Genomic DNA, 18,272 nt, shown 5'->3' with positions numbered 1-18,272 from the left:
AGGGAAGGAGCTGGTTTACATAAATAAAGGCTATGTACACTATCCACTATACTATACTGTACAGATAGACGACTAGGGTTGTCATATTGCACAATAGTGTTATTGCACATTTATTTAAAGTGTCGCAGTTTGCAGGCTTGAAATGTACATATTTGTGCCTCAGCACTACACCTGATTTTTTCAGTCCAGCAGCTGCCAGTAAGAGATCACTGTATTAAATGCTGCTGCTGTTAAAACAGTAAACAGAATGCTAGCAGCTAGCTGGTTAGCCTGGAGCCATTCGTACCAGGTATGCTGGGAGCAACACGTCCGCCTGCGAGACTACTAGCTGGTCAAACAGATCTATTGTCTACTTAACAGGTGAAAAATGTCTAGTATCTAGAAACACACATAGGGCATACATTCCATTCACTAAAATGTATTTATACCAATAAAATATGTTTATACAAATATATATTTATAAAGAGACTGTAAACATCCGACAGGTGACTTCTCAGAAATTAATTATTCACAATAACACAGTTAGCATGATGTTTGCCCCCTGGCTAGATTTATGTACCAATGGTACAGTATGTTTCAATTGGTGAGCAATGTCTGCTGCACCTTCCCATGGTTGTTGTGGCGACAGAAACTGGATTGGTCGGTCTTGTTTTTATGTCCTCAAGAGTGGAGTCACCATGTCAACCAATGCTGAAAATGTTTAGAATGTGCTGGCTCTGAAAGCACAGATATCTGTCATCAACCCAGGAAGTAATCAAATCAAACTGTATACTATAAACTATATTACACGGATGCAATACAATGTGCTTTACAGGGAAAATACCTAGGATGCCATGAAACAAGATACCAGCTGCAGTGATAGAATAATCAGAAGTTAGAGGTTAATATGAGAGCCTTGGGCTAAAGTCAACAGGTTACATTTATCTCAATCAGTCAATCAAACTTTATTTACAGTATATAGCATAAGTCAGGCATTGAATGCAACTCCAAGTGCTGGCAGAATTGTATCAGTACCGGAGACATGGATGGAAGCTCAGTTATGCAACAGCAGAGTTATGATCATCTCTATAGCTTCTTTACACAGTTTACAAAATACTGCAGATCCCCATCTGAGATGAAGTATTGTAGTAGTAGTAGTAGTAGTAGTAGTGCTTCATATGGAGTGTGTTATGACAGATTTGATATTGGCTGCAGAAAAACAAGAAGTGAAATTACTAAACTAAACATTGCCAATTAGTGTTGTGTATGTTGTGCTACAGAGAGTGGATTGTGGTTTGATTTAGAACTCTGTCTGCCAAGGCTTCAGTGATGTCATCATCACACTGCATTGTGATGTCATAGACCAAACACCTGAGATCATGTCACATCTGGCCAGTTAAATCTCACTGCCCAGAGACACCAGGCGGCAGACTCCTTATTTTGGGGGGGGTGGAAGTCGAGGCTAAAGTTGCCCACCGCTGTCTTTGCTCAGTCCAGTCGACCTTGCAGCTCAATCTCTCACCATGATGCAGCTGCCACCAGATGTAGGAGCCTCAATGAGGCGTCAGGTAAGTGAAAAGGGCTTGGTGGGCGAGGGGGATTTGTGAGGGAGAAATAGACAACGATGAGCTTTAAGAGCTATGAACTGAAACATCTGTCTGAAGACCACTGAAGTGTATAATCCACAACATCGTCTGTTAGTAGGACAACAATACTGTTAGTAGGACAACAAATGGAACACATTCAAACAAAAGATATCTAATTTGCGTTACATTCTTTATCAGCGTTTCATTTTGAGCATTTCAAATAATCTCAGGAGTCTTATCACACCCTAAAATACATAGGGAGAGTGTACTACAGTACCCCATTTCCTAAGTTGAATTGGGCATTTTGATTCCCTTAGGTGCTGAACAACCCACTGAAGACCCTCGTGCCTGTCAATGCCAGCAGAAACAGAGTGGTGGACAAGCAGATGGATCTTCTGGTCTTCTCCTGGAGACGGCAGCAGCATGGCAGGACCCTCTTACCACCTATGATCCACTACCAAGGGAGCCTCCTTCCCCCTATGATCCACCACCAAGGGAGCCTCCTTCCCCCTATGATCCACCACCAAGGGAGCCTCCTTCCCCCTATGATCCACCACCAAGGCCATCATGCCACCAGACCCTCAAACCTTGACCCCCCCAGCCAAGAGTCACTACCTCGGGTGACCATCGGCTTCAACTCCCTGAACCCGTTCTGCACGGTGCTGAGGCCCACCTGCGGGTATCGCTTTTCATGGGAGACAGACCACAAACGCCGCCTCATCGGCATTCCTGCCAGCAACCCAGTCAAGTGGAGAAGTTGCTATAGGCACGGCTCACAATAAACAATTAAGCTGCCACACTGTTAGACTGTGTTTTGTGTCTGAACTTTTCCTACTTTGTTAAAAAAAATATTAATTTTTGTTACTGTATTATTGTTAAATTGTGTTTTTTTGGTAATGGTAAATTTGATAAATTGTAAGCGTACATTTCAATAGTACAGTGTATGGTGTGTTTTTGCCAAGTAGAATTCAAGATGTTAGACTAGACAACCTCAGACAACCTTTGATTTGAGTCAAGTGTTAGCTAGATCTCATTAGTCTAATCTAATGCAATGACCCCTTAGATATGTAGGTTATCAACAAAACCAACACAGCATACTGTCATAAGATTGTAAATAAGATCAATTGCTTAATAGAACAAGTGGCAAATGGCATCAGCTTATGTGAAGGACTTACTAACTCAAATCAGTCCGTTGAACCTTGATTAACCTGGGGGAACTGGGGGCGTATATTCTATTCTCCATAATCACTCCTGTGATTGACAAGTGGATGGATTAACGAGGGGTTATGACTTTGTCACAGGCGCACAGAGCTGTGATTGGCTGACGTGAAGCTCTCAGGATCCCAGGAGTTGAAAACAGTTATTTGCATCTAAACTTGGAAGGGTTTACACACTGACCTGGGATTGTTGCGTCTACGTCGACGTGTTACGTGTTTTTTTAATTCATTTTTTATTCTTTTTTATTTAGTTTATTAGAATTGCCCGTAGCGGTAGAGATACAAGATTGATATGGGGAGTGAAATCTCTTTGGAGGATTTCAGCGCCCTCGAGAGTCATCGGTGGTACAGGAAATTTATGACCGAGTGCCCATCTGGACTTCTCACCTTCTACGAATTCAAGAAGTTTTTCGGAATGAAAAACCTATCGGAACCTTCAAACCAATACGTTACGGCCATGTTTGACACTTTTGATCTGAATAAGGTAAGATAATCTGGTGTATTTGTGTCTATCTAACGTGACTCAGGCATCATGACATGTTTTCGTTTAATCAGTCATCTTAAATATGACATTTTTGTTTACATAATAAACATGCCGCATTTGAATGGAGAAAAGGGGACCAGCGTCCCATTCCTTTCCTATCATTCCATTGACAACCCGACTATAACCCTAGTCTTAATCAAACCTACAACCCTAACCCTGAATCTGACCCTATTCTTAACCCTGACCATTACTGAACAGGTGAAATTCAATATCGGTCAGTCAGTTACCCTTAATGTTTCACCGCATGTTGTCATTCATGATTCATCCATCGGACATGTTAAGTAAATAGTGTTTTTTGTTTTGTTTTGTTTTTTCTTGTTTTGTTTTGTTTTTTCTTGTTTTTGTTTTGTTTTTTGTTGTTATAACTATTTCTTTTTTCACATGTTCGAAATAAAGCTTTCATTCATTCATTCATTCATTCATTCATTCATTCATTCATTCATCCATCTGTATCTGTGCGTCATGTCGATGTGGATTGGAAGCACAACGTCACTCACAAATATAGACTACAACGATTAACACAGATAGCCTCGGAGGCCACTGAGCTCCCCTTCCAACCCTAATCTAACCCTAACGCTAACCCTAGCTTTTGAAAGAGATCTTTCCTAACTGGATTAACCCAAGACCGTAAAATCAGATCAAGATAGTGGGAAATCCTTATTGTGGCTAATGGTTGCCACAACAACCTGTGTGAAGACCCCTGACCAAAAATGACACACATTCTCACTTGTCTGTTTATATACCTAACTGAATTATCTCATAGTAAAGCTATTTTCTGTTAGCAGTTGTTCAATTTAAATAAATATTAGTATTCAAAAACATATATCTGAAGTGAACACAGAAAAGAAAAGGTAGCTAATCATGTGATCAACAAGCCTTTTTCTATTGGCCTGTATTTGATTGAATAGCTATTTGTTTTATTCATAATATCATTTAATGGACAGTGTCTTGTGATTTACCATGATTGGGCCTAACAGCCTATATATTGTATTTTCTTTCAGCATGCATGATGCAACTAAAATGAAGCTTGAACTCGTAGGCCTAACTGTGGTCTCATAGATTATCTTACAAGTGGTTTACACCGTCCACCAAAGTGGCCTTAGAGCAGCAGGGTCACATAAGCATTTACCTGCACCTGCTGACACAAGCACAGGTAAAAAAGAACTAAAGATAGCCCACTGGTCTCTGGTGTTGAGTAGAATTAAATGCACCTAGCCCATTGAATGACTTGAATGACATACATTTATGAATGAATACAGTGCCTCTGAATAATGCTTCAGAAGGTGCTCTTGAGATTCAAGGGATTAAATAAACATTACAACAAGTGAACATTAGACATATAGAACATATGGCTTTTATCTGTTAAGTAATAGGACTAAAGTTTAATCCAAAACATAAACCAAGGCCTGGATTGCAATACATTGCAAATAGTGTTTTTCTAGTATAACAAAAGAGTATTCGTCCATAGCGAACAATAATTGACTAATTCATGTCCTTAACGAAACAGTGACTACAGGGTGAATCTGAAACCATTTGAATAAAATGCTTTATGATTTTATGATCTGCTCAAGAAGAATCATATTTTGTAGGCCTACTCAAAAAGTCCTGGACCAAGGCACTCCGATCTATGTCTTTAAGCATGAATGACTCAAAACAGGCTGGTACGCATTATACTACTGTTTCATGTCAGTGTATAACATAGCATACTCTTTTTTTATAGCCTACAATGAACAATACAATAATAACAGAACTCCAAACGTATGTCCCGATAGTATAGAATAGTACAATAACACATTGACAGTATCTGTGTCATAATTATGTATTGAGTCTTAACTGTTGTTGTGTACTTTGCAGTGGATCACGTCGCTTGAACTCTATAGATAGAGCTGCATATAGCTGTGCACAGTTGTAATCCTGTTATTGTTGAGCGGCTTCAAAGGAGGGTGATGGGTCACATTTTTGGCCTTTAGCAGACGCCTTTATCTGAAGCGACTTTCAAACAAATACATTTGTCTAAGTAAGTGAAGTCATCTAACCATCAGTCATCGCCCAAAAAAGTGATCTATGGTGGGGCCAGGGGCCATTGGCAGGCATAACACTCGAAGAAGAAAGAATTAGGTTTTTTTAAACCTTTTTTCCCCTTTTTACCAGACAGTAAAGAGATTAGCTGTAGACCACACAGATCATATCATACATGATCATTTGTCCCACATTCTTATTTTCCCTTAATGATTGAATTGTGTTAGGGTACATGCAATGGGTTGTAGGCCATAGTGTTAACTTACATGTCAATGTTTCAGGGGAAATTGATGGTTTCACTTTTCACTGGTGTTATTGGTGTTATTTGTCACAGCAAAGGTTGTTAAACTGTTAAATCTGTTCTATATTGTTGCATGTTCTGCAGGATGGCTATATTGACTTCATGGAATACGTGGCAGCGCTCAGTCTGGTGCTGACGGGCCGTGTGCAGCAGAAGCTACGCTGGTCCTTTAAACTGTACGATGTGGACGGGAGTGGCTGTATCGACCGCAGTGAACTTCTCCTCATATTTAAGGTGACAATGGACAAACACAGTCCTGTGTGATAGACCATTAGAGGGCCATCAGATGTGTGATAGCCCATTAGACTCACACCTGTGAGATCATCTTACTAAGATGGCATGATGTGTAGGGGGTCAATTCCAAGACTTGGCTGACACCTACTGGAATAATATTTCACTTACAGTTTCAGGGGCCCCTGGAAGTTATTGGTTCTAGTCATATTATGTACATATCAATGTCCTAGTCAGACTATCTGAGTAAAAAGCATATGGTTTTTGGTAGCTTTGGTATGTTCGGGCTTTTTAATACTGACTCTATCCTCCCTTCTCTCTACACTAGGCCATCCGTGCCATCAATGGAACTCAGCATGATATGTCAGTCGAGGACTTCACCAACATGGTGTTTGACAAGATTGACATCAATGGAGATGGTAAGATTCCACAACTCACTGTGTCTTCCTGATTTCACAAAATGGTCATTCGACTCAGAGTTTAGGAATGTGTTTGTGAATGAGAGATTCTGAATGTTTAAATGTCTGTGTTTGTTTGTGTCTCAGGCGAACTGTCCCTAGAGGAGTTTCTGGAGGGCATACAGAACGACGCGATGCTGCTGGAGATACTGACTGAGAGTTTGGACATGTCACATATCGTCCAAAGGATCCATGGAGAGATGCACACCACTCCCTAGTTTTGCAGCTTCAAAAACATCAGTTTAAAAGCATTGACTGTGCCAAAAGAGGAAGAATGCACAGTGCCCCGGTTGGCCACATGTCGAGGTGTCCTTGGGCAAGACACTGAACCCCAAATTGCTCCCAATGAGCGGGCCGGCGCCTTGCATGGTAGCTTGCCGCCATTGGTGTGTGAATGTGTGTGTGAATGGGTGAATGAGAGGCCGTTGTAAAGCGCTTTGGATAAAGGCGCTATATAAGTCAGTCTATATAAGCCCACATGTGGCAGCCAGACTGAGGCTCTGAAGGACTATAATGAGTGAGATTGTAAGCCGGGGTGATCTGGTCACTGTGAAGGAGAAGGAGTTTTTCTAAACAGTTCCATTATGTTTTCTCTCTGTTTGTATCTCCAGTGACAATCAAGTAAATATGTTCTTTATTCAGCATCCTCATGTTCTGAACTCATAAGAAAACATCATATTAATTGGTGTAAAAACAACTTTACATTGTACTGTGCACACTGTAGGTGAGTGCTGGTGAGTTTAACTGGAAATCCGACATGGATGTTTTTTGAAGTAGTGTTCACGCCAAGCACCTAACACCTGACTCTAAAAATGGTCGCCATGGAAACTAAGGACCTTTCGCCCCTGTATGATACTCATTCACGTTCACCTTAAGTGCACTTGCCTGTGAAAAGAAACTTCATGAATATTACATTCTTTGCTACTTGAAACATAGTTTTTCTGATTAGTGATGTATACAGTACCTTTAAACATGTTGAAATAAATAAATTCATTGCTATTTGTCATAAGCTGAACTACCATTGTAAATGTTTATGATTTACCACTCAAAAAATGACCGTGTACATGTATATGATTTATCACTAAAAAAATGACATGGCTAATCCTGAAAAGTACAAGAAGTACACGTATGATATATCTACTCTATGAGATTTGTTCACAGTTTTGATGATTGCATTGCAATGATAACTTACTCTATCTCTTCAATAAAATGTTCTCAAATCAGACCTTGCCTCAGTGACTCATCTTAATGTGGGTCTGGAGATGATAATAGGATATTTCTCTATAGACACATCCTCCAACACAGGCTACCATCACTTCTTTCACCTTCTCAGGGGCATTATTGTCCTACTAAATGCTTATTTTCCCTGGTGTTTCACTATCTCAAGTCTAAATGTGCACAACAGACTTCGGTTAGGCTAGACTCAGGGTCACTTAATTTGCCTATGGTGTCAAAATGAAAGTGAAATGAAAATTGAACAATCCTCTTGTCTGGTCATTTCAAAGAATTATGGTAAGGATCCCAGTGACAGTGACACACTGAAAGAAAATAAATGGAAACAGGGGATATGTCCCACGCGTAAATAAATGTGGGCTATTGTCGCATTGTTCAGAAAATTCACAAAATTCACAAAATCCAAATAATGTAAATAAACAGCAATACAGCCTACAATTCAAAACACACACACACACACACACACACACACACACACACACACAGACACACACAGCCGAAACTATGACCTGAATGAGGGTAGTGGAGAGGGTAGTCCCCAGGACACCTGAGCGCTGGTGACTTGGCACATTATGGTAAAAGGCCTTGGGGCAGTTTCAGTTTCTGGGTGTGGCTGCAACCGTGGAGGCAGAGCTGTGTTCCATGACATGTACATACATCACAAACAATAAGGCCTAGTAACCTACAATGTGTGTACATAACAGATGCCACGTGTGTGAGACAATAACAGATTTCACTAGCTGTAGGATGGCCATGCTCTTTGGATTGATTTGTTTCCCCTCACACTTGAATTGCATTCAAAAACGTACGGAACCAGTGTTATTGCATTGGACTATGTCAAATGTTTAGAGACTATACTCGACTATAGTAGGCCTATACAATAGATAACTGATGAAGCCTAGCATTGTAATAGTGAATCATTAGTATTTTTTAGTATTTTTAGTATTTTTTTTTAGTGTTTTTAGTATTTTTTTCCTAGCACCAGGGGAGCCCCCCCTCCCAAATTTCGTTGTTTGGTACCTGTACTATATCAATGACAATAAAGACCATTCATTCATTCATTCATACATTCTTTATGAGCACAAGAAGTTTGCATCGAAAGTCTGTTTCTGTGTCTCAGCTGAAAGGTGTGTCACAGTGATGACGTCACGGCGTACCTGAGTTTCGGGAGGGAGAGAGAGGGGCCCACACCTCTCCTCTGATCAACACTACCAACACTGCTCTCTCAAAGGGAGGACATTAGTCCTGCTTTATATCATTTTATACCATTTTAGTCTGATTGTGACGGATACAAACATAGCTTGCTGGAAGAAAAAAAATCCCTGAAGATTTCAGTTGATTTTATTATTCCCGGAGAGAGAAAGGAAAGGAGCCACTTCCTGGTTGGCAGCTTCCAACTGCAGGTAAGTTTCGCAGCGCTTTGTAGGTTCTATGTTTAGTTTGTTTTGTTTGTCAATAGGACACTTTTAATCAAAACATACAACTATGTTATATGTTTCTCTGTAGCATTTAAGCCTATTTGATCACGTTTTGCTACGTTTGTTATGGCGAAATAAACGTTTAGTTTACTCCAACTATTATCGAAAGATTTTGGTCGCACACTTGATCACACCGTGTAAATTAAACTACTTTTCAATGATGTAAGACGGGTGTAAGATTGGACATATTTTGCATTTAGTAAATATACATTTCCCAATCCACCATTGAAAACACCAGATTGTACTAGATTGCCTTGGATGTGCAGATTCCCATGGAAGCATGGGACTTCCATTACCCCCACCTTGGGATGGAGGGGGACATTTTTGGTGACAGGTGGTTGGGTTTCTGTAATGTAGCAAGATAGACTGAACTACAAGTGCTCTTTGTGTTCATCTATGCATCCCAAATAAGTCCATGTCTGTTTGGATAACTATGTAGGGCTGTGTGTTTTAATTCCCACAAACAGATGAAGGCTATGCCCTTCCAGCACAGCACACTGTGTTTTTGGAAAATCTTGCTTTGTTTTGGTTAAGATGCATTAGATGTCTAAAGTCACAACCCTCTGCAATGTGTACGTTCCCCAGTTTCCCACCCTTTGTTTCTCATCCCCTCCCCTAGGCAGTCAGGATGTCAGGCCCCCCACACACCCCGCGGCGTGTTCGGCTCAAGCCCTGGCTGGTTGCCCAGGTGGATAGCGGGCTCTACCCAGGTCTGGGGTGGATCGACCGGGACACCAAACGCTTCAGGATCCCCTGGAAACACGCTACACGCCACACAGCTCAGCAGGAGGAAGAGAACACAATCTTTAAAGTGAGTTAAAGCGAATGTTTGTTACACAGTACGCAAAGCATGTTGGCGGGGGAACTTTTCTTAATTGGGCTTAATTGTGGACGTTCTTTTCCGAATGTGTCGTTCATCTTTCACCTCTCCCACTTCAACAGGCCTGGGCAGTGGAGACGGGAAAGTTCCACGAAGGTGCGGATGAACCGGACCCCGCCAAGTGGAAAGCCCAGCTTCGATGTGCCCTCAACAAGAGCCGCGAGTTCAACCTCATTTACGACGGCACCAAAGAAGTTCCCATGAACCCCCTGAAGATCTATGACGTCTGCGACATCCCGCAGCCCCTCAGTAACCCAGGTAACATGTCCAAGGAGGCGAAGGAGCGCGTCAAGAGAACATGTTTTTACAAATGAAAATCCTGCCGTCTGCATTGGATTAGTTACATCACCTGGATTGTTTGGTATCAGGTTTGATGTTGAATTTCGATGGTTTCTTGATCTTCTAATTTCCTTGCTATCTCTCCACCCCCTTCAGGTTCCTCAGACCCTGGGTCTTGGACACCTTATGAGGAAGAAGGGGGCGATGATGATGTCCCCGAAACTCCAGAGTCCCTCCCTCCTTACCCACCCAATGGTCAGTTAGGGCAAAAGTCTCTCTCGTATTTATGTGACCTTAGTCCCCCTATTCATCTGAAGGAACCCGATGGGTATCAGCAGTATGGTGATGGCTCCACCTAGCCATCTCATTGTTGTAGGGGAGCTTCTACGATATGATCATTCACCTATCCAGCTCCTTCAGATCTGCAAACAATTAAGAGGTTTGTTTGCGTTGCGTTGTGGCATGTCAAGAAATCATGTTTTTGTTTCTCGTTTTTCTCTGTCCAGGCGCCAGTCCGTCTCCTCTGCACCTTATGTGGTCTCCTGCTGGGTCAGTCTCGCCCATCCAGCCGCCCAGCTGTCCCCCTCCAAATGAAGCTTGGCCCAAAGAGGAGCCTGTGGATGTCTGGCCAAAGGAGGAACCTGTGGATGTGGAAATGGACAACTCACCCATGGAATTGCCCCCCGCTCCTCTGGAGACGCAGCCCCCTTCCATGATGTCGGAAGCCATGATGTTCGCCTCTCCAGAAATGTGGATCAGCTCCCTGCCCAGTGAGTCCTACACAGATAAACATTTCAATGAGAGTTTTACATTTACATTTACATTTACATTTTTGGCTTTTAGCAGACGCCTTATTCCAAAGAGACTTACAATCGATACATTTGACTAAGCAAGTGAGTCATCTATCCACCAGTCGTAGCAGGAAAAGTAATCTAGTTCAGGCCAGCAGCCATTGGCAGTCGTCGTGCTAGGAGAAGAATGTTTATTTTAATTATTTGTTTTATAGTAGACACTGGATAGACATTACAAGTGCAAGAGGGTAGTAGAAATCTCAGGACAAACAGTCGTTATGACTGCTTACATGCCAAACAGACTGAAGCTCAGCTTCTACCCCAGGGCCATTCAGGCCCTGAACACAGCAAAGACCTAGGTTCTAGGCCCTGGACAATCTAGACAATTTGATGGCAGCTACTAGATTGAAATCAAGTGCAATACTGAAACACAACTGTGAACATTTCAAACCTGCAAACTGCGACACTTTAAATGAATGTGCAATAACACTATGTGCAATATGACAACCCTCGGGTACATAAGGTTCAGAGATAGGAAATGTTAGAATAGGTATAGCATAGCATAGAGTACAGCACAGTGTTTTATTTGTATAGTATAGTATAGTGGATAGTGTACATAGCCTTTATTTATGTAAACCAGCTCTTTTCCCTTCTTGTTTTTAGTTTTTTTCCTAGCACCAGGGGAGCCCCCCCTCCCAAATTTCGTTGTTTGGTACCTGTACTATATCAATGACAATAAAGACCATTCATTCATTCATGCATTGATCACGTGGGAGCTAGCTTACCCACGGAGACTAGCTGGCCCCTGTGAGTTGAGTTGGTAGAGCGTGGTGCTAATGTAACAGAGTTGAGATGATAAAACTCACTCCAAGTTGCGGGGCTACCGTTTGCAACAGGTTGTGGGTTTGATTCCTGCTGGCATCATATATACCAAAAATGTATGCACTCATCGAATCTAATATAATGATGGTGCGTCTCAGACTTTATTAGATTAGATTAGATTCAACTTTATTGTCATCGCAGAGTACAAGTACTATACAACGAAATGCAGTTTAGCATCCAACCAAAAGCTATATCAGGAGACATGTGCAATATACAGTATGTTCAAAGGTAGTAATGTAAACAACAGTAGTGCTGTTATAGAGATAAGGTTATAGAGTGATCACATTAACCAGGGATGAGCAGCCATCACCCAAGTATTGATATTGTCATCATGGTATTGTCATTTTCATGCTTCATGAGTTTCCTACTTTTCCTTCCTTCATCCTCTCCCGACCTCAGTGACAGACCTGGAGGTGTCCTTCCAGTACCGGGGCAAGGAGGTGTGCCCGGCCATGACGGTCAGTAACCCCCAGGGCTGCAGGCTGTTCTACGGGGACCTGGGTCCCATGGTCAACCAGGAGGAGCTGTTTGGCCCCGTCAGCCTGGAGCAGCTGCGCTTCCCCACCACCGAGCACATCGCCAACGACAAGCAGAGGGTCTTCACCAACCGGCTGCTGGACGTCATGGACCGAGGCCTCGTCCTGGAAGTCAACGGCCACGACATCTACGCCGTGCGCCTGTGCCAGTGCAAGGTGTACTGGTCGGGCCCCTGCGCGCCCAACCCGACGGCGCCCAACCTCATCGAGCGCCAGAGGAAGGTGAAACTCTTCTGCCTGGAATCGTTCCTCAGCGGTAAGTAGTGCCTGTAACAATTCTGAAATAATTGTCTAATGGCGATTGTTTTACGTGATCGCGTGTTTTTTCTCTGAACCGCGGTCAAAGCATATTTTTTTGGGGTGTGTTTCGTTTCATATTCATGGTCCTACTTTTGTTTACATCAAACATGTTTCCAATGGCTGCATGCGCCTATGTGACAGAACAGTAGCAGTCAGAGGACACCCGCACGGATTGATTTACAGTTGATGTACATCAAGTCGGCTTTCGAGTGTTAAAAACGTCTGCACAGGATTTGGCAAACAGACAGTAGCCTACATGGTAGAGAGATGGAGCTTGTTGCGAAACGTAACACGACTACACCAGTTATGGGATCATTTAGAATTCAAGCCAAACCAGAGGGAAGAACCTGCAAATTTGCAAAATTGCACTGTAAGTGTGATGTGAAACAGAGTTGCTGTGTGATTGTAGTTGTGACCAGGTTTCTTTTTGCTATGTGACAGGTGTGATAGCCCACCAGAGGGGCCAGACCACAACCCCTCCGATGTTTGACATCAACTTGTGCTTTGGAGAGGAGTGGCCTGACGGTAGGCCGAGGGAGAGGAAGCTCATCATGGTGCAGGTAGGAGACTGTCTTCGTAATGTAATGCTTCATAGTATGTCGTTTTTCCATGGATTTCTTCCAAGTAGCCTTCAATTCATCCCTGTTTGGCTGGAGGTGAGGTCTATGCTGTAACTGACGCATCTTCCCCCCTCCCTGCTCCCTGCCAGATCGTCCCCGTGGTGGCTCGCATGATCAACGAGATGTTCTCGGGCGACTGCACCCGGTCCTTCGACAGCGGCAGCGTGCGCCTCCAGATCTCCATCCCCGACATCAAGGACAACATCGTGACCCACCTGAAGCAGCTCTACCGTCTCCTTCAGAACCACCAGGGCCAGGAGGGCTGGCCTCTGCCCCCCGGCGCTGGATTACACCTGCCCCAGGCCCTGCAAGCCCAGTGAACAGCCCAGGCCGGCTCCACCTTAACCAGGCCATCACAGGTCCAGGTGGACGCTGTCCTCTTACTTCCTGTTGCCCAACTCCTGTTGACTTGTGAGAGTAGATTACGGTCAGCACAGAAGTACGTACGTTTCATTCGTGTATCATGTACAATTGGCTCCTCGGTAGGAAAATGGAGGGGATGATTAAGCCTTTAGAACCTCTATTAATCTGTTTTGCCCGTAAAGGTCCAGCATGTAGCATGTAATCGTGCATATGCTATGTTTTTCGAATAGCGCCAAAATGCAATGTCCTACCCGACACCGGATTTGAGAAAGCTCTTTGTTTGGATTATTACAGCACTTACATCGTGCGATCTCATTCCTTAAAGCAGAAATCTACATACTGGAGCTTTTCATGCTTTGATATTTTGTAAGATGGCCATGTGTATATATTACTAACTATTACCGCTACCGCCATGTCGACAGTGAGGAAAGCATCGGTCTGTTGTCGTAAAGCCCTGCACTATGTGAGTAGGAACTAGAGCAGCATTGGTGGGACAACATGGGTCAAAGTCCTGCATACTGCGAGGCAACATTTAGCATAGTTAATCAGTTATAGACATAACCCTGTTCCCCAGTTATGCAATACAGTCAGTGACATCTGGTGGGTCACTGAACTAGAGCTGTTCCGTAACTGTGAGCCATGAATCTGTGATCTGTTTGCTGTCTGTCTGTTTTTTAAACCATGAAGAAGTTCACAGTTGTTTGTTTGATGAGCCCTTCCAGCTCAGAATGCTAAGCATGTGGCTCAGAACGCTAGTGGCAAACATCAATGAATTTTGTTTTAGGATTACACCTTTTTGAGTGTTTCCTCTATATTGGTCATAGACAAGTTACTACTGTATTCAGTGCTGAGGTCCAACCATAATATATTTTTTAGACATTCTCACTGTATTCTTTTGTATGTATTATTATATCCTTTCCTATGTCTGATTTGTATGGTAACACTATTGCAGTGTATATATATAGCTCTTGATTCATATTTTGGCAAACCAAATAGTTTGTTCCTCTTCATTTAATTAGATGCTTAGGCATTTTCCATGTATATTTACTCTTTCAGGGTATTTCCAACTACTTCTGAAACATCACCTTTTAAGTATTCTGTTCATTCAGAAAAATGGGAAACCAAAATTAAATGAATTAAATTATAATTGTATGGAGATGTTGTATAAGAGGTGTCACTGTGCTTTTGGGACAAAATGGAATCTTATGGCTGGATACGATCCCAACAACTTTACCCTATAGTTATTGGTATCATCATTTTATGAAATAAAACTGTGTGAAACCGGATTACTTTGTAATGTTGTATTATTAATTCAAGATACCTTTTAGGTACGATCCAAATGGATAATAGTATATCAAATAATGAAATGGGTTTCATTGCAAGTGGTTTAATTTGTTGTGTCAGTTTTAATATTCAGTTATTCCAAATGTGTCTACTACTCTAAACACATTGATATTGGGCTACAAAGTAATGAGAAGGGCACGCATGAACAGGAGGCAGTGTTCACAAAATGCAGTGTGGTTTGACATCCTATTTGTAAATTGCCTTCAAGATGTAAAGACATGTACAGTTATAAAAACATAGAAAATATCATTTGTTTGATATCACTACACATTTACAGTACAGTGGGCTAGGAAAACATTAACATGAATAAACGAGACACACATTTCCCCAGGCCTTCCAGTTCTTCTCCCCAGGTCCCTCCTATTGCAGTTATATGGGTCTATCGCACCCAGAATGCTCTGGTGGTGTTGTGTCGTAGTGGTACGTCTCCATGCGTTCCTGTAGTACTTGGTAAAAGACCCACAGCTGAGTTGTTATCAAGGGGAAATCAACCAACGACAATGTCAAAATGGCCATCACCATGACGACCAGGGACAGGATCATCCAGGGACGGCTGCGTCTCTTGGTGGGAAAGGAAATATCCCATCAGTATCAATCACTAACGTAACAACAATGTTGCTGTACAGAACTAACACATTAGTGTTGGGATACACAATGAAGACAGACAGTAGCTGCCATTGTGGCTGGGATTGATGACAAGCAAGGGAATGGTTGACAGATTCTGACCTCTCTCCTATGATGCGCTCCCAGCTGGATCTGTTCGGTATTGCTTTGTGACATGTCTGGATGAGAACGGTCATCCAAGGGATGCTCTAAGGACAAAATATATATACGATAATGTCAACATGAATGAATACAGATTAATACATAGCAAAAAAAAAAAAAACTCATGGTTAAAAAAAAGAGAAATGTCTTGAGTTGGCCTGTCCTGTGTGGTGTTAATGTCTGAGTCGACAGCGTAAAGCACCTATGACATCCGGTTGTTGCCTCTCCAGGTCCTCCTGTAGCTGGTCTCTGATGTTGTCCTGCTCCTGCTGTCTCCTTGTATCCAGCTCTGCCCTGCAGGTCTGGAGGTTGTCCTCCAGGTGGCGTACCTGTAGATGGAGCTCAACCTCCGTGTGCTGGTGCAGCAGCAGCTGTGTCTGCAGGGTGGCCTCATGTCCCATCACTCTCTGAGGAGGAAGGAATACTGGACATATAAGGATACAGGGTGGTATACTATATTTGCACATAATTATATATATATATGTGTGTGTGTGTGTGTGTGTGTGTGTTAGACATGTTGTAGATGGTGAGAGGACTGGGTTCACTAGTTAGACATGTTGTAGAGGTTCTGGTTTATATTAATGAATATATGTGCGAGGAAAAGAGACTGCCTAATATTAATAGAGTGTGTGTCTGTGTCTGTGTGTGTGCATGTGTGTGTGTGTGTGTGTGTGTGTGTGTGTGTGTGTCTGTGTCTGTGTGTGTGTGTGTGTGTGTGTGTCTGTGTCTGTGTCTGTGTCTGTGTGTGTCTGTGTCTGTGTCTGTGTCTGTGTCTGTGTCTGTGTGTGTGTGTGTGTGTGTGTGTGTGTGTGTGTCTGTGTCTGTGTCTGTGTCTGTGTCTGTGTCTGTGTCTGTGTCTGTGTGTGTGTGTGTGTGTGTGTGTGTGTGTGTGTGTGTGTGTATGTGTGTGTGTGTGTGGTGAACACCTCTAGTTGGCTCTGTAGCAGGTTTAGACAGTCGACGTTCTGCTCCAGAGAAGTCTTCAGCTCGGTGCAGTCCCTCTTCTCCTCCTGGTGGCGCTGTTTCCACATGGTTGACTCAGCCTGGGCAGCCTGGAGCTCCATCTAGTGAAAACAACAAACAGTAAGCATAAATCTGCTATCATCAAGTATTGTTGCTATCTGTTTACTTGTTGTTTCTGTGTTTTCTTTTGTGTACCCATACTGTCAGCGTCTCCGAGTCCCTGAATTCTTTATAAATAAAATGAATTATTATTATTATTTGTATTATTTTTTATTATCATCAAGTACAAGTGAAACCCATTGTTGATGGTTCTACTGGATGTTTAGGCTTATAGCATTTTGTGTTATTTGGAACAATCTACCCATAGAAAAACCCATGTTTTTTCCACAAGCCCTCCTCACCTCTAGGCTATGAGCCCTGTCCTGGGCCTTGGTCTTCTGCCCAGTGACCCTTTGGAGGGCCGCCACAGCCCTCTCCTCCACCTCCTGTCTCTGCTGGTCAGCATGCAGAAGCAGCCTCTTAGCTCCGTCCCTGGACAGTCTCTGAGAGAGAGAGAGAGAGAGAGAGAGAGAGGGGGGGGGGGTGTGTGTCAGTTAGCATGATGCTCACGCTCCCAAAGCAAAGATATCTATTTCAATAATACCTCCATGGTGATTTCAGTCTAATGATTTCATATGAAGCCGTATAGACTTCATGCCTGAACACACCTGAACACTGATTTTCAGTTGTGACTCTAGAGCCGCAATCGTTCCCTTCATCTGGTCCTCCTTGAAACACACCTGTTAGGGAGGCGGGGAGGGAGAGACAGAAAGAGAGAGAAAACTAGTTAAGACTGAAAGGGAGATACAGGTGAAAAATGGCTTTGATCTATTTATTTTTCTCCCTATGAGTCTCTCTATGTGTTCCCTCTCTCAGCTTCTCTGACAGGGCTGTGGTTACCCTGTCTCCTCCACTGAGATGACGGACGAGACGCTGTGAGTATATTAAGTCTTTGAAACCACATCTTCTCAGCTAGAGAACTGAACCAAACATACCTCTTTCCCACCAAGGTGGACCTAGTTCTAGTTCTGTGCTGGTTGCTAGTGCCGGTGTTTTGCCAATTTATGATACCTATCCAAATGTGCTGCTAGGGTTAGGGTTACATTTCGCACTATGGTAGCATTTTGTAACAACGCAGCATAAATTGGCGGAACACCAGTTCGCAGTTGGTTCAACTTGCGAAAACTTTTAAGAACCAGTTTGCTTTTCCACTGGCTAGACTGGAGAGCTATGTCATTACATCACTGTATCAGGGTTGCCAGATGGGATTGACAATTTCCAGCCTAACCACAGTCTAAAAAACGCTGAGATTCTCAGTTTCTGGTAGACAGAGTATGGGGTGGTGGGCACATAGGAACAGACATGTAGGCATCAGGTTCAATTTAAATTCTGTCAATTCAGGAAGAAAACAGAAATTCCACTTCCAATTCTAAATTCTCCTCATTAAAAGAAGTGTATAGGAAA

At 42.8% G+C, this 18,272-nt stretch overlaps 3 protein-coding genes across 3 annotated transcripts in view; 2 read left to right on the top strand and 1 right to left on the bottom strand.

Moving 5' to 3' along the window:
- The first annotated feature begins 2,952 nt into the window (after positions 1-2,952).
- On the top strand, positions 2,953-7,512 carry guca1ab.2 (guanylate cyclase activator 1Ab.2). The gene is made up of 4 exons (XM_080548743.1): positions 2,953-3,266; positions 5,731-5,880; positions 6,206-6,296; positions 6,423-7,512. The coding sequence occupies exons 1-4, from the start codon at positions 3,075-3,077 to the stop codon at positions 6,551-6,553; spliced, it is 564 nt and encodes a 187-aa protein (XP_080404869.1). The 5' UTR covers positions 2,953-3,074; the 3' UTR covers positions 6,554-7,512.
- A 1,386-nt stretch (positions 7,513-8,898) lies between these two features.
- Positions 8,899-14,967, top strand: irf6 (interferon regulatory factor 6). The gene is made up of 8 exons (XM_080548114.1): positions 8,899-8,971; positions 9,666-9,857; positions 9,989-10,184; positions 10,362-10,460; positions 10,712-10,975; positions 12,278-12,670; positions 13,156-13,274; positions 13,424-14,967. Exons 2-8 carry the CDS (start codon positions 9,675-9,677, stop codon positions 13,652-13,654), a joined length of 1,485 nt encoding a protein of 494 aa, XP_080404240.1. The 5' UTR covers positions 8,899-8,971; positions 9,666-9,674; the 3' UTR covers positions 13,655-14,967.
- Positions 14,968-15,410: 443 nt separating this feature from the next.
- The window catches only part of LOC308172947 (TRAF3-interacting JNK-activating modulator-like), a gene marked incomplete at both ends in the record, with an annotated part of 7,124 nt that continues 4,262 nt past the window's right edge, over positions 15,411-18,272 (bottom strand). The window contains 5 exons of the mRNA XM_080547913.1: positions 15,411-15,602; positions 16,016-16,213; positions 16,733-16,870; positions 17,171-17,311; positions 17,477-17,548. Coding sequence (XP_080404039.1) covers positions 15,411-15,602; positions 16,016-16,213; positions 16,733-16,870; positions 17,171-17,311; positions 17,477-17,548 — 741 coding nt within the window. The remainder of the gene's footprint in view (positions 15,603-16,015; positions 16,214-16,732; positions 16,871-17,170; positions 17,312-17,476; positions 17,549-18,272) is intronic.

Source organism: Nansenia antarctica (assembly GCF_963989245.1).
Source record: "Nansenia antarctica genome assembly, chromosome: 18".
Taxonomy (NCBI): domain Eukaryota; kingdom Metazoa; phylum Chordata; class Actinopteri; order Argentiniformes; family Microstomatidae; genus Nansenia; species Nansenia antarctica.
This window is presented reverse-complemented; position numbering and strand designations above follow the sequence as displayed.